General features: G+C 42.9%; 1 protein-coding gene across 1 annotated transcript in view; it reads left to right on the forward strand.

Annotated features, from left to right (window-relative positions):
* Positions 1-13224, forward strand: part of NCKAP5 (NCK associated protein 5) — a 272102-nt gene extending 258878 nt beyond the window's left edge. Inside the window, exon 19 of the mRNA XM_086465475.1 lies at positions 12943-13224. Within this exon, the coding sequence (XP_086321601.1) occupies positions 12943-13224 (282 nt within the window). The remainder of the gene's footprint in view (positions 1-12942) is intronic.
* The last annotated feature ends 2523 nt before the right edge of the window (positions 13225-15747 follow it).

The following is a 15747-nucleotide window of genomic DNA, read 5'->3' on the forward strand; positions in this document are numbered from 1 at the left end:
ATTACAAGGGCTAACCACAAACACATCGCCCCTCTGCTGAGGAATTTTCAGAATGTCAGAAACAAATTCATACCCTGATCCTGCAGAGTTTTGCATGAGCAGAATTACACCACCTTCAGCAGTCCTGCTGTCCATATAGGGCTCCTAACAAGGTCTGCACATGGGGGAAATTTTTATTCCATTCTTAAAGTATTGGAATCCTGAAAATATCAAAGAAATCCACACTTTAAAGATTTTTTTTTTGTATTCCAATAGATATCAAATGCCTGTTTATTTTCAGCAACACTTTTCAAATTATTCATTTGCTAGTAGGGCCTGGGAACTGCTTTGTTCTATATCTTTATCCAAATTTCCTGTTTGTGTCATCTTTGGTCATTCAAAAAATTAGTGCATATTAGCTCTATAGTGTGTCTGCATGAATTCCAGTTGTATTTTAGTCCTCCTAGTGGCCTATTATATTAACAATATCATAATCTGTATTGTTGGCATGGAACATGTTCTATATTACCAGTATCTCACAACGGTTTGCACCGTTAATATTGCAGGAACGCTTATGAATTGCTAAGGTAAATAAATCTTCTAAAGCGTTTGTCCAACAAATCCATTCACATGGCTGTACACATTTCTTTATTTATATACAAATTGTGGCAAAATCAATACAAAAAATACTGCATTATTCTGTCACTGCAGGAAGCCCACTGTGGGAATGGGAGCCTGTCAAGGCTCCTCATACTGAATTCCTTCTTTGATCATTCCCAACAAAGGTTTTCTCACAGCCAGACAGAGGGGTCAGACCCCACAGAACTGGGGTTCCCAGTTTCACTGTGCTTCCTTTCTCTGAAAAAGCCTCCAAAGCCTTGTCAAAAAACACCTCTCATTCTAAGAGGGGACTTTTATAGCCCAGGTGGACTCAGAACAAACGTTTACCAGCCTTTTAGATCCTGTTAGCTGCTTAACCTGAACCTTGCTGGTATCCAGGGAAGGCAAAGGTGGAAAGGCAAAGATCTGTCCAGCACACTTGTCCTTGACTCCTTTCAGTTTCAAGGCTGTGCCCCTCACAGAGAGTTTGCAGCCACTAATGCCTTCTACCAGATCCAAGTGAGAGATGTTTTGTATGCCTGGCTGAACCACAAAGTAGGATAGAGGTTCTCATGGCCACAAACAGATGCACTTGTGTCTAAAAGATGAAGCAAACAAATCTAAACCCATAAATTAACTAAAATTCCCGTCAGATCGCAGCCAAATGACATGTATATTAATCAAAGTGTATATCACTGCTTTAATTTTGTGAGGAGGCAAGTTGAATAAACTTCATAAATCTCCTGGCTGTGGGAACTTCCATCTGCATCTCTAGCAGTGGTCATCTTGGTGCCCAGCACTACTCTGCTTAATTCACAATGTTTCTTTCTGATCATACTTTAGAGCTGAGCAAAGGAACAGCATGTACAATCTGCATTTATGACATGAATTGCTTATTCCCTGCGTGTAGCCCTATCTCTCTCACTTCTTTCTGGATTAATCCACACGGTTAGTGAGTTACAGCCCAGAACTGTATCCTTGAGTTGTCTGGTAAACTTGAGATTAGTTACAATCTATATATTTTCCGTCAAGATATATTTTAGACCACAGGCTAAAATATTCAATCTAATCTTAGCCTATTTCTGTTCTCGGTGTTGTCACCACGAGCACAGGCATAGTGCTTTCTCCTGGTAACCATGGCAGATGCCCCAAAGAACATGGATTCTCTCAGGTACAAGGCATACTGCAGTATTTGAACATACACCAGGTACTCCATAATCCATATATCAAATGAGAAGGCCTGTTTCTTGACCCCAGTCTCTCGTGAGACAAGTGAGAGGGTGAAGTGAAGCAGCACAATTGTTATCGTTACACAAGTCTCGTTTCTGGATGCGGGCAGGATGGCTTATGTATTTTGTATACACAAAGTAGGTGTTGTGAGAGTGTGAATGTCTGGCCCCAGTGGTAGTAGTGGTCAAAGAAAACAGCAGCAATTGTGGAGGTGAGACCAGGGAAGGAAACAAAGAGGACGTGAGACCTGGCTTTGGTGCTTTTTTGGTACCAGGAGCATGTCTGTGGGACATGGACAGCACAGGAATCACAGCAGTGGAGTAATATGTCAAAGGTGAAGCAGAAAATCTTTATAACGTAACTGATGGGTAACGCTGAAGTGAGGCCTTGCAAGTAGACACAGCCAAGAACTCTGCTCAGCTGGTCTCTGAGGTGCCTTACTTGCCACACACCACCATGCTTCCCAGCTCCACCATTTTGGCACAGTTCTTCATCCTTCCTTGTATAAATGGTGGGGAAGTAGCTCTTGCTCTCCTCATGGTTATGCCACATCCTACCAGGCGCCATGGTCTTTGCACCTTTGTTGTCTCTGTTTATTCCCTTGTTCAGCAGATGTTTCTATGGTTCTTGTTCAGCCTTTAGCAGGAGGCGCCCAGGGCGCAGCTGCAATGCCTTCTTACAGTGGACTCCTGTTCTGTGCAAATAAGCATAGGCTTGGGTCACAGAATGGTTTCCTGAGCCAGCAGCACGTCACGCTGGGCACGTTCCTGGGGCCACGTGCACAAGAAGATTGCTAGCACTCCTTTCCTCTTCTGCACCTTGAGCGGGGAAGCCACGCAGGCAGGCACCTGCAGCTCCCCATGCTTTCACAGGGAATCCGGGAGCTCCTGCCAGTGGGCCTGAGTTAACAAACATGTCCTCAAGCACATCTGAAACTCAGCCACGAATTTCTCAGCTTTTAAATTACATTTTTTACTTTATTATCTTCCAACAGTTTTTTTAATTCTTGATTAATTTTGGGTTGGCTATTTAATACATTGTTTGGTTCACTAATTCATGTAGCTGTTTATAATTATTGCCTTGCTATAAAATCATCTTAATAGAAGGTTGGTTGGGTTTTTTTGTTTTCTTTCCAGTAGAATAACAAGTTATTTTATTATTCAAACAAGGCTTACTTCCTGCTGTTTTCAATAAGATTTTTAATAAATATGTAAATTTAAAAATTAATTTACTGCATACGTTTGGCAGCATGATTCTTGAACTGACAAAAGTTTGATGGATTGTAAAATTATCCTCCATAAAAATCATCAGTCATAGTAAACAGAATTTATCAACCTCTGGTAATTTTACAGCTTTTTCTGCATCTTATCTTCTGTTAGGAACTCACTTAAAATTGATTATAATATAGTATGTTTCTAGAACCGTAATTCATTCATAGATTAATTAGATTTTAGGTTAATATCCCATCATGGTATAGGACATGAGCCAACAGTGTTTTCCAGTTGTAACAGCACCGCAGTAGAGAAACCTTGATTACTGTTCCCATGTGGTTTAACCACCAAGACTAATCACTAATCAAATTCAAATGACATAAAATGGAACATCCTTCATAGCATTTATTTTCTAGCTGACTTATACAATGGGCTCTTTATTGATACAACTTGGTGTACTGAAATGAAGTAAAAATTGCAAGAAAGGATTTATCCTTCTACTTTAATTTGGTTCTGCAGCCTATATCTGAAACTCCTGCTCAGATTTTTGTGTATGTTGTGCCTCTGTCCCTCAAAATATTCTGCCCTACAGAAAAAATAAATTGTTTGCATAAATTTAGAAAGTACATGTAAATAACTGTACTGTTATGTAGGATTTGATGGCAGATGAATTTAAACATAGGTTTCCATTCTGCAATTCATGCTTTGCTTGAATCGGTACTGAAAATTGTGCCGATCATAATGTCAGCCAAAGAGGGGGCAAGTGCCGTCATGTAACCAGCATCATCATTTGCATCTGTCCTGTCCCAGTTTTCTCTGATGACAAAGGGACTTTTGTATTCTCATTGCACAGGGTCAGAAAACAGTATGCACATAGTTCAGGCTGCAACAGGTTTACTGGGAAGGCAACCTGGGCTACAGCCTCTTCCTCTGCTGCCTCCAGGAGCACTTACCAGGGCAATGTGTGGCATGATTGCCCAGCCACATCCCCGGACCCTCACTGAGGGAAGGTGGTAGCCACATCTGTATGGAGGAGGGCACACCTAAATGGCAACGGGGTTTGGTTAGGTTCATCAGAGGTAAAAAGCTCTGATATGTAGAGGGCTGATGAAAATCTTGTGTGGAAAAGAAAATTACAACTTCAGGCTCCTAAAATAAACTGTTTTGTTGGGGTGGGGTTTAAGCATGCTAATTCAAACTTTTTTGAAGCATAAAGAAGATCCTGCTTCCAAATGTGAAAGTTGTCACCTCTGTATTTCTGCTTGGTGTGAGCTTGGCAGAGGTATCGTTCTGATATGTGTGCACCGTGTATGCAAACACGGAGGCTCCCTCCACAGTGGCTAACTGTGTAGTCACACAGAGGTGGACTGATGGGTCTGGAAAGATTGTTTGTCTCTTCCCAACTGACCTCCTCAGAGGCTAAGAACGAGAAAACTGTTTGCTGTGGAGCTCATTCCTTTGTTTAAATGACCTCTTTGAATTCTCTTTAAAACCTGTAAGAAAGGGACATTCCCGTCCTTTCCAGGTCTCCCAGCAGAGGTGCATACTTTTTGAACTCCCCTGCAGACAGCACAACCCTGTTAGTGCATACAACAAGCCAGTTACCGTAGCTGAGATAATTGTTTCTACATGGCTTCTTCATACTGCTGATTCACCCTTGATGCTGCCACCTAACATTGCTCCCTCTCTGTTGACTGCTTCTGTCTTTTTGCCCTTTGGTCAGCTGATGTACCTTGGGCAGTCGCAGGCTAAACTGAAGTGAATCCAGTCCAGTACTCAAAAGAGAGCATTACTAGTGTGGAAAATCATTACCCACTATCAATTACCATATGCAGTACAGTCTTGAAGTGCAATTCGTTTTCCGTCAGTACGCTGACTGACTGACATACAGACATTACCGCCCAGGAACTGACATCCCTAGAGAATGAGAGGATAAGTGTCTTCCTAATTACCAAAATAAATAGTCTTGTTCGAATAAGCCAAAGGTAGAAGATGAAGACAGGTAAGAACACAGCTAATACTTAGGAGCAGTGGTCTGAGAATAGTTCAGCCACACAGAAAAATTACCCCAATTACCGAAAATGTCAGTGAGATTATATGTTGTATGAGTATGAGCCTGCATTTACTGAGTTTGAGAGGAATATTTTGCTCCAGTCAAATGCAGGATAGAAACTGTCTCTTTAAGGACTGCATTTTGTGTTAGATTTAAAAAATCTGTCTTGAACTGTACTTTTTTCCCTTTCTTGATTCACTTCTGAGTAAGTATCCCAATTTAAAAAAAAAAAAAAAAAATAATCCTCCAAACCTCTAATCCAGGATAAAATTGTAGCCCCTTTTTTATAAAGCCCCTTCTTTGCTGAAACAATCAGCCATACTTTTCATCAAGGTAAGGACAACTACTTTCATTCCATAGGATAAACCTCTGTAGACTTAAATGCCGTGTGGTGAAATACAGTCTGATGAAGACTGAAATGGTGAAATCACTTAGGACTGCGTAGTTCCAGTGCCATTCAGTAGGTTATCACTGGCAACATAACCCTCAACACAATTCTGTCAAGGAATAGTATTGAACTTCAAATGGTTAAGTCGAGTTCAATAACTTTGTCAGAAATCTCATCTTTCAGTATGAACTTTTTTTTACTATGATTTTTTTCCCATCACTAGAAAATCAGAACAATTTTGTTACTTAACTCTAAAGCTAAAAGGATCTCTGAAAAGTAAAGTATATCCTATGCATGCCTTGTTCATTTTCAGTCTGTCAGGTTCTAAAAACTGAATATCAGCTTCCTTTTTCACCATGGTATTTCTTCCTTAATGCCTTGTGATGAGCCTTTGATTGCAGTAAGCATTGCTTTTAGTGGGTAGATTCCCTCTGTGAGAAGCAAAATCGGCAATTTCATCAATGCGAACAGAGTGAGGCCCTGCTTTACCTTCTGGAGAAAGTACTGGTGTTTAATTGCTTTTCTTTTTAATAAATCCCCTCAACACACTTGACTGAACACCTGCATTGTGACCATTTTCCAAGGTATTGCCACCTAGAATTGTATTTTCTTAGTCTGTTTTAAATAAATTTTGTCCATGTGCAGTTGATGCAGCCAGTGGCCAGTCTGAGGCACTATGAGAAAACAACCACAACTGTGGCATTTGGTTCGTAACTGAGCAGAAGGTAAAAAGCTAGATCTACCTGACCTGGAAACTGAGACCTGAAAATCCTCATTTATTAAATTACACAGAAGTTCAAAGAGGGTTGCTGTATACCTAACCAGGCCAAACAGTCCTGTCATATTAACAACATAATCATATACTTTGTAAATTATGGGGATGATATTCTTGGCATTAGAACGCTGAATGTACCTAGTCATCTCTTCGTTTTATGAAAATTAGGCTTATGAAAGTATAAGGCTCAATTCACTAAACTATCTTTTATCTCCTGAACCACTCGAGAATTCAAGCTATAGTCAACGCAAGGCTCCGCTCCTCAGTCGCCTGTTCATTAAGCGATAGCTGTTTTGTCGAGATCTGCAGTTATGAACCATACACAGTCCCTGCTAATCAGCTTTATTTCCTAGAAGGTAATTTAATTACAATTCAGGATCATCAGAAATGCTGCCCTTGTGATACTAAAATATATTTGTAGATTTTTACACTTAAATACAGTAGGCAAGCTTTGGTTCTGTTGTCATTGTTATATTACCTGTAACACCATAAGGGGATGATACATACCTATATATGGCTTTCCTATAAACTGCTGAACAGACTGATGAACTTAAAAATACTTCATATCATTGCATTTTTCCCAAGAAAAGAAACTGTCACTTTCTGTTTATCTTGAAAATCTGATGGTGTGTCTTTGAGAATGTCGTTGTCTGCTACAGCAAAATAATTGTGGGATTTCTGCTCAAGTAGAAAAAAGAAAAGTGATTCATTATTTCGAAAATTATTTTAGTGTCAGTCCAGAAAATAGATGAAAGCTTATGACAATATACAAGGGAGAGCAAGGCTCAGCTTATTATTTAAGGTTATGCTTTAAAGAAAAAGAAGTTCAAACATCACATTTTTAGCTCGGCTGTAATACAGCGGAGGTCATGCAGCTACAGCTTTCACCTTTTTAGTTTCCTGGATGTGACGGTACATCTATTTTCACTGCAGAGTGTTACCTGTCCACCTGATGTCAAATGAGGTCTGGAAGCTGTTCGCTTTCCGCAGAGCCTACCGTTGCATTCTGGCCTGCTAGCGGATAGAAAGCTGCTGCCTGGCAGCTCAACGTTAAACCTTCCTGCTGCAAACTGGTCGGGTAACACCACTGAATTCAGTGAGAAGTTACTTCTGATTACACCGGTGTGTCTCTGATCAGAATACTCCTCTGTGCCTCTCTTTTACAAGAAGCTGTGAATGTATTAAAAACGTCCTGTTAAACAGGTTATACATGAGCAACCAACGTAATGCTGCAACTGCATATCCCGCTTAGACCCCTTGTGTCATAAATACAAAGCAATTAGAGGACTTGAGGATATCTAAGTTGATAAAACTCTGAATTTAAAATAAGAAGCAGTGACATTGTGGGATCAAGTTTACCTTGAACATATGCAGGCAAAGTAGCTAACAATTTTTAAAAAGGTTAAAATCTAGAAAATTGTTTTCCTTCACATTAAACTTTTAAATAATAACTAAAAAAATAAAAAGTGAACATACTTTGTATCTCCTATTAGAGATCAGATCTGAAATGAAAGACCTCGAGTTACACAATTAAGTATTGATTTTGTTGATCTATATTTAATTCTCATAGCAATTTAGTTGTTTTTATCCGATAGTGTTTTGCTGTTATACTTCACTTGAAGCAATGCCCTTCTTGCTTTTGCGTTAATCTAAAAACTAAATTGCCCAGTGCATGAGAGACATAAATAAAGTTCATTTTATTCTTGTGTGTAACTGATTCTGAGCCCTTTAAAGTGCTGGTTAACTAAACTTAGACAGCTGGAAAATACATTTATCCTACAGAATGGTTCATTGCTAATTCTGGGCTCTGGCGTGCCTTAGAAGCATAGCCTGAACTCCAGGCAATCAGAGCTTCTGCCCGTTGCCGTATAGAAGGAACGGACTCGCTGTTGCATTCCCTCCTGCGCGCCAGCGGTGGGGTCCTTTGTGCCTGTGAACCGGCCCGTCCTTCCCTGCTCCCTCCCGTTGGACCTGCAGAGTCTTTGTGCCGCTCCGAGCAGCTACAGCTGCTGCTGGCCCTTGATCACACAGCACTGAAAGTGTATTCTGCCCACATGTAACCTCTCATTTTTAAACTTTTTCAAAAATCTAATTTGATGTATTAATGTAGAAATAACACCTATTTATAATGTATCAGCATAACTGCAGGCTAGTTTTGTTTTCCTAATTTGCTGTGCTTGAAGTGACATGCCAGATTTTATTATATCACTAATGGGTTTTACTTATTCCCTTTAGGATGTTGCCAACAAGGAAACATTATTCTGATTCATGACTCATGAGTTTATTTCGAAGGGATGTGACTCGTGATGAATGTCTGTATTATGTCAGATAGTTTCTCCTCTTCTGACAACCAGTCGCTGCTCTCAGGTGGCACAAAGCACCCCGTACTGACAGCTAAGGAACTCCAGTGGTGGGAAGCTCTCCACTTACACAGAGCAGAACAGAAAATGCTCCCCATAGCCTAGGGCTGTAACGGTACAGATGTTCTCTACAAAAATATAGTTAGCAGTGTAAGTAAAACAAGCTATCCATTGATCTGGTTTGGGATGATGGGCCAAAGCCTTTGCAGAGGCATTGTGAAAATCACAGTCCTTTTTGTGCACTGAGCCTTTTTTTTTTTTTTTTTTTTTGCTTAGGCCAAAATCCGTGACTACCTGTTTTTATCTTTTCCCTTTAAGTTAATACTTAGGAAAACGTGTAGCGACCACACCAAATGCAGCAGAAACTTTATTTGTTCATAGAGCAGATGCAAAGTCAGCAGCAAAGTCAACACCTTCAGGCTGGAACGGCTTTAAGTATTACTTCTGAGAAGAACCCTGTCCGAGAGCAGGCACGTACCGTTGGTCTCATCTTAGTTCCTCTAGCAGCACTGAACCGAATCACCAAGCCCTTTGTTGTTGCTGTGGTGCATTATGCAGCAGGTTACTACTACTGTCGGAAAGATTTGGTTAGAACCCGTCTGTGACTCAGAGGTTCGGTGCTGTCTACACAAGAACCAAATCTCACCCAGTTCTCCTGGATACAAAACCCATCTGATCTGCTGCCAAAGGCTCCTGTCTGCAGGAAGAGCTGCTTATTCACATGGGTGTGACTCTCAAGTGCATTAATGAACTAATTACTTTAAAATGCACAATGCCAACATCTCTGGGCTAACCCTTGTTCTTTGTTATAGCTGTGACTCTGCTGAAGTCAGTAACAAATCTGCAGGAACAAAACTAAACCACTACTTAACCACGTACACAATTTATCAAACAACTTCTATTAATAGCTGCTTTGGTTTTGCCTTTTGATTCATCTAGCAGCTGCTGTGACTGCCATGAAGAATAAGAAACTTAATTAAGGGTGAAACTAAATAAATACTCTTTGGTAATGTTTTCCAAATTGTATCTATAGTAACTAGAGAAAAAAAAATTCTTAAAGACCTTGGGGTAACATTAGTTCTGATGCATCACTTTTAACGAAATTATCAGTGACTTTTCAACTTTAGGAATGTACATAATTTTGTTACTGTGGGAGAAAATTATTTGTTGATTATGCAGATTCTTACATTAGTATCTCTGCTTAAAGTTTTCTTTATTTTTGCTCGTGGAGCTCACTCACGTGAAGGAGTTTTCTTCTATGTGTCAAGGACTAGAATATCGTATTTTAACTTTCTGACTACAAATATATTTTTATTCCATATATGATTTAACAGAAAATTTACAGATTTAAGTGCGCCTGTACTAATAAAATCATGAGATAAGATTATATTGTACATATTGTACATCTGATACCTGCGTACAGTTCTAGAATATTAATTCCCTGCCAAAAGTCCCCTCCAGATGACCCCACATTCTTACCTGATTATGAAATTAGCAATAGGCCTGAAACAGTGTGTTGGAGCCACACAGGTTACACCTACATCAAGTGAAAAAACGCCAAGTATTGCTTTCCACATCACCCGAGCACTTCCTTTGCACACGTCATACTGCTGCAGTGGCGTTAAAGAAAGGAAAAGGGCATTAGGACATCTAAAAAGGACAACTGTATGTCCAAAAAATATCTGTAACTTGTTTCTGAATTCGGTCTCTATTTTAGTAATAAATTTTGCTATGGCAACGTCTAGGATTAGTTTTTTCCTTTAATTCTTGATGTGTCGTAGATGTGCCGCTCACTGCGGTGTGTACCTTTGGCCAATGGGTTTCACTGGTGGGCTTCACTTCAATTTCATTTGATTCAATGGTGATGCTTAAAATTTGTAGAGAATACCTCTGTGCCCCGCAGTTTCTCTAATGTATTTTATAAACTGTTAGCCTTATACTAAATGAGAAACGAGGGTGTGATTAAAGGAGGATTGTAGTCTAGGTTGTGCTTGTAGGGTGTAATAAATTATTGATACTACATATATGTAGAATATACCACTGAATTCACTCCAGCCTGTCCTGTGGTTTAAATTTATCCCTCAGCCAGCCACAGATCCTGCTCTTACTTCGATCCTTCATCTGGACTGCTCTGTGCAGCAAATACTCTAGGTGTCTCTGCTCCGCCTACCCAAGAGCCGAAATTGGCTCCATTTGAATCAATGAAAGTTTTATCACAGACCTTACTAACACCAGTATTGACTTCTTGCAGACCCGAGTCTGTGCTAAGTAGCCACATTCAATTTATCTAAGGAAAAGCTGTGAAGTGGGAAAAATATACAGAAAGAAAAATCATTTAGTCTGTCATATAATAAGGTATTTTAGGCTTACCATTCTGAAGAGCAAAAAGTGCTAATATGTATGTTATTGGTGCCATGCCTGGGAATTTTCTCATCTGGCCTACAGAGAAGTGAAACAACTGTTTCAGTAATAGTGTGTAAGACTTTAAATGAGGCAAGGGAAGAACATTTCAAGATGAAATTGTTGGAGAATTTCTGTTGAAGGGTCCTAAATTTGTGTTTGTTCCCATAACCAAGGGTTAGTTATATTCCTCTATTTCAGAAAACATTGTAATTACAGGTATTGAAGACCTTAGTTTTAACTGTCATCTAAAATCAGAATGGAACGTAACATCCCCTAAAACCTTTTAGAAGATTAATTAATGAACCAAACAGAAAATTTTCATTTACTAAGACTTTAGCGTCTCCCATTGCTTTGCTTCAGTTTGTTTGAAACATCTGATAAAAATACTGACCTAATCCAGGCATTGTTAGCTGGTGAAATATGACAGGAGCACAACATAAACAGTCATGGGACTGGCATTTCGATTTTTATCTAACTAGCCTTAAAAGCAAGCCATCAAACTACCTAACCGTTTGTCTTCCCCTTGCCCAACATTTCCAAGGATAAGCAGCACAGCGTGCACATTTGACTGACTCGAATTCTTCAAAAAATTCTAACGACCCTTTACAACTGCGTACATAATGACCCACGGCATCCATACATCTGGCCACGCTATGTTTTCAGTGTGCTTAAAATGCCATTTCATTTTCTATCTAAACTGAAATATTAACGTCTTGGCTTGACAGTAATTTACTGATTCAGTCTTTGCTATCTGATGGCAGTACCGAAAGTGAGGAACGGCTCGCACTCTGACAGCGTATCTCTGAATTCTTGCACCTTGCCTCTCCAAGAGGTTGTCCAACGTTGAATGTAAAATGTTGAATGTTATCTCATATTTCTATGACAATATTGTCTGTAAGAGGAGGGAGTTACACAGATTTCGACATACCCTCTGTGTGAACAGCGGGTCATTTTTATTGAACTGCTCCCTATGCAATTCCCTAACTATTCCTTGGTCAGATCTCCGCTTGAAACTACCAGTAGCTAACAAAGGGATAAAATTACTCTCGTATAATCCTGCTGTGCATTTTTAATATAATGTGCTAATACATCGTCCGGTGTTCCCGCAGAATTACAGCCCTTCTCTGAGTAGGCCTGGCCAAGATCTGATTGATTCTGCTCCGCGGGGATTGGCCTGGTTCAGTGTAATTTCCTGTCTTGTTGCTTTCTTGTCTGTTAGAGAGGGTTTGGGTCCGTGGAAATAAGTTTGCACATGCAAAATGTGAGGTTATTTTCTAGCAAGTTTCATTTGCATCTGTAATTTATGGAAAATGCTGGTTTCGCCCCTGAACATGTCCGTGCACCTTTTTTTTTTTTTTTAGCAGACTCCAAACTGTACTTAAACAAATGCCCATTTAAACATACCCCAAAAGTATTCGTAAAGGAGAAGATGTAAAATTCTTTACTGTGAGGGCGGTGAGGCACTGGCAGAGGTTGGCCAGAGAAGCTGTGGCTGCCCCCTCCCTGGCGGTGCTCAAGGCCAGGCTGGATGGGGCTGGGAGCAACCTGGTCTGGTGGAAGGTGTCCCTGCCCATGGCAGGGGGGTGGGAACTGGATGGTCTTTACGGTCCCTTCCAACCCAAACCGTTCCGTGATTCTAAATTACTGTGAAGACGCTGGAGATGCTTAACACACACATACCCAGGATCTGCTACTTAAGACATTAATAGCACTTAACTGTTTTGTAAATGGAGTCCTATTTGTCTCAGCAGAATCATTAAGTTATGATTTATCCTGAAATGGACATTAATGTTCTATTTAATTATAACAGATACTTAAGCATCTAACAATGTATTTCCTTTAACCCTGTGAACTTTGGAAAGACGGTAATTAATGCTGTACAGTAGGATAGGGGTTTTTTTAAATGAGAAATATGTTTCTAATATTTCCCTCGCTTATTACAGAAATTGAAGCAAACTGAAGAAACAAAAGAAGATTCTCAGAATAGATTATCTAAAATTTCCCTGGAGTCTCTCAATAAATTTAACAGCAATAATGTACTTTTATTAGAAAAAGAGAAGAACTGTCTGAACAAGGTTGAAGGACAGAAGGAAGAGAATGGAAGGAAAGAAGCAGCTTCCTTAAATAGCTCGAGCAGGCACGATGTGGACAACTTGGAATCCTTGAGCGATTCTCTGTACGACAGCTTCTCCTCTTGCGCCAGCCAGGGCTCGAACGGCGTGTAGAGACCCTTCCCGGTGGGCCGTGACCGCGGCACGTCACGGAGCTGGAGGCGAGTGGGCAGCGATGGGGGAGAAGAGGCGGTTGTGGGAAGTCCTCCCTCCGAACCGCTGTACTCCCAGCAGGGTGTTGGGGCTTCTCACCACACAGCAATAAGGAGGGCAAGACGGCCGGAATCGTGACGCATGAGACTCGACACTGAACACAACGAACGGTTACACAGAATAGTCTTAATTTTGCACTTTTGTGAATATTTGTATAGTTGTAAATATCTTGGGAAAATATATTTGTAGGGATAAATGACAGCAATAAATATTAAACTGGTGCTACGCTCCTGTAACGGCAGATGACTAACTTAAAGAAACTGATGTTAATATTAACAAGAAAATTTAGTAGATTTTTTTAAAAAGATTTATAATTGTTCTAGTCTTAAAACTGTATGTAGAAACACTGCGTTCCCATCAACCTGAGCCTGCCAAATTCTCTGTAATAAACTTCCTTGGACTCCCTTTTACAAAAGGTATTTTATTTTTTATTTTTAGTGCAATTCCATACAGGTGTTCTAGGGAGATGTGCATTTCGGTTATTACAACTGCACAACAGGTGTCTTCCTTCAAAAGGGTTTTGGCTTTTGATGTGGCCAGAAAGTGAATATATTGATTAAAGGCCTGATACTGCCGGGATTGACTTCATCAGTCCTGTGCGCGACTGTCGGAAAGATCAGGGTCAAAGTAATTCCCGGCTGACACAAACAGGAGTCTTGCATGAAGGAGAACTACGCAAACCGCCCTTCACTTCTGACTGCAACCGAAGTTTCGCTCCTTCCCCCTCCTCCGTACTCGTTTCCTATCAAATTCCGAATGTGCCATACTGCGTTATCTTCCGTTGTCCCCACGTGGTCGTCACTGAATTGTCAACGCTACAATTATTTTTTAAAATTGAAACCCAACTCCTGTTTGTGACACACCTGGCGGAGGTGTTGGTGCTGACCAGTACTAGTTCAGACACATCTGGGAGCAGCGGGATTGGCCTGTGCTGGGTGTTCTTGTTTTTTCTACAAAGGTTGTTTATATGTAAGGGAAAGTCTATTTCAAAGGTTCTGTGTATTTTTTCTAGATGTGAAGTATTTATAACTGCTTTTTGTACAGCAATCTGTAAACTAGATATATTTGGGATATTTCTAGACTCTGCAGTTTCTTTAGCACATGCCTGTTAATCTTTGAAATGTTGTATGATCCGTGTTAATATTTTGTGCAATTTGTTATCTTTTAAGTCATTTCCACGCAAACTTGCATCGTCTTTTTTGACTTTTAAGAAATTTTCATTGAAACATCTTTCGTAAATAAAACTACTCTTGCCTACGTGTGCCGGAACAGGGTTTTGGAAGGGGCTGGCGGGACACCCGAAGCGTGAGGGCGGGCGCGGGCGGGAGACCGGCGCCGGACAGCGAGTGCCGCCGGGTGCGGGCGGGCGGCGTCCCCTCGGCCCCCGCGCTCCCGAAACGGTGCCGGTGCCGGCAGGATTCACTCGTTTCGGTGAATTTCGCGACTCAACAGCCATTTAAGCTCCATCAGGCTCCACCTGCACGTCAGGCTGCGGGACGATCACCGAGAAATACGTGGTTGCCCGGCGGGGGGGGGGACACGACACGGACGGCGAGTCACCGCCTCAGGCTGGGTTACCACCGCGCGGGGAAGGCCGGACCGGCACCGCCCGTCCGCCCCCCGCCCGCCCTGCCCCCGGGCGGGCGCTGCCCCGGCCCCCGACGGCTCCCGCCGCCTCGGCCCGCCCCGCCAACGGCTCCGCGCCGCTCGCGCCGCCTCGGCCCGCCCCGCCAACGGCTCCCGCCGCTCGCGCCGCGCCAGCCCGCTCACCCCCGCCAACGGCTGCCGCCGCCTCAGGCCGCCCCGCCCGGCACGCGCAGCGGAGAGGCGTCAGCGCGCCCCGGGCGGGGGCCGCCGCGGGCGGCTCCGGGACGGCGACAGCGGCCCCAGCGCGGGCGAGTGTCCGGGGAGGCGGCAGGGGGCTGCCGCACCCGCACGCGCGCGGCCACAGTGCCCGTTTCCCGCCCCCCTCCCCCCCTTTTTTTTTTTTTTTTTTAACGCTTGAATTCGCTCTCAGGGGCCCGAGGGAGAGGACGGCGCCCGTCAGAGCGAGGGACCGCGCCTTCCCCCAGCGCCCGGGGAAGGTGGGCTCGGCGGGGCGTTTGTGGCAGACGAGCGACGCCCCGCAGCGGGGCCGCTGCGCTGTTCGGGCCCGGCCTGTAACTCCCTCACAGGCGCGCTCCGGCAGCCACCTGTGGGCTTCGGGCGGGCGGGGAAACGGAGGGGGCCGGGGCGAGGCGGCGCATGGGGCCGGTGCCCGTGCCTCGCAGCCGCCCCCCCCCCCCCCCCCAGGGCGCGGAGGAGGAGAAGGGGTGAGCGAGCCGCCCCGGCGGGCGGAGGGTCGCGGCAGCCCGCCACAGCGCCGTGCGGGTCGGACGCCGACTTGGCGGTGCGGGCCGGGCTGTGTGCGGAGGCGGGAGAGGG

This window comes from Leptosomus discolor, chromosome 5, assembly GCF_034619465.1.
Source record: "Leptosomus discolor isolate bLepDis1 chromosome 5, bLepDis1.hap2, whole genome shotgun sequence".
In the NCBI taxonomy this organism is placed as follows: domain Eukaryota; kingdom Metazoa; phylum Chordata; class Aves; order Leptosomiformes; family Leptosomidae; genus Leptosomus; species Leptosomus discolor.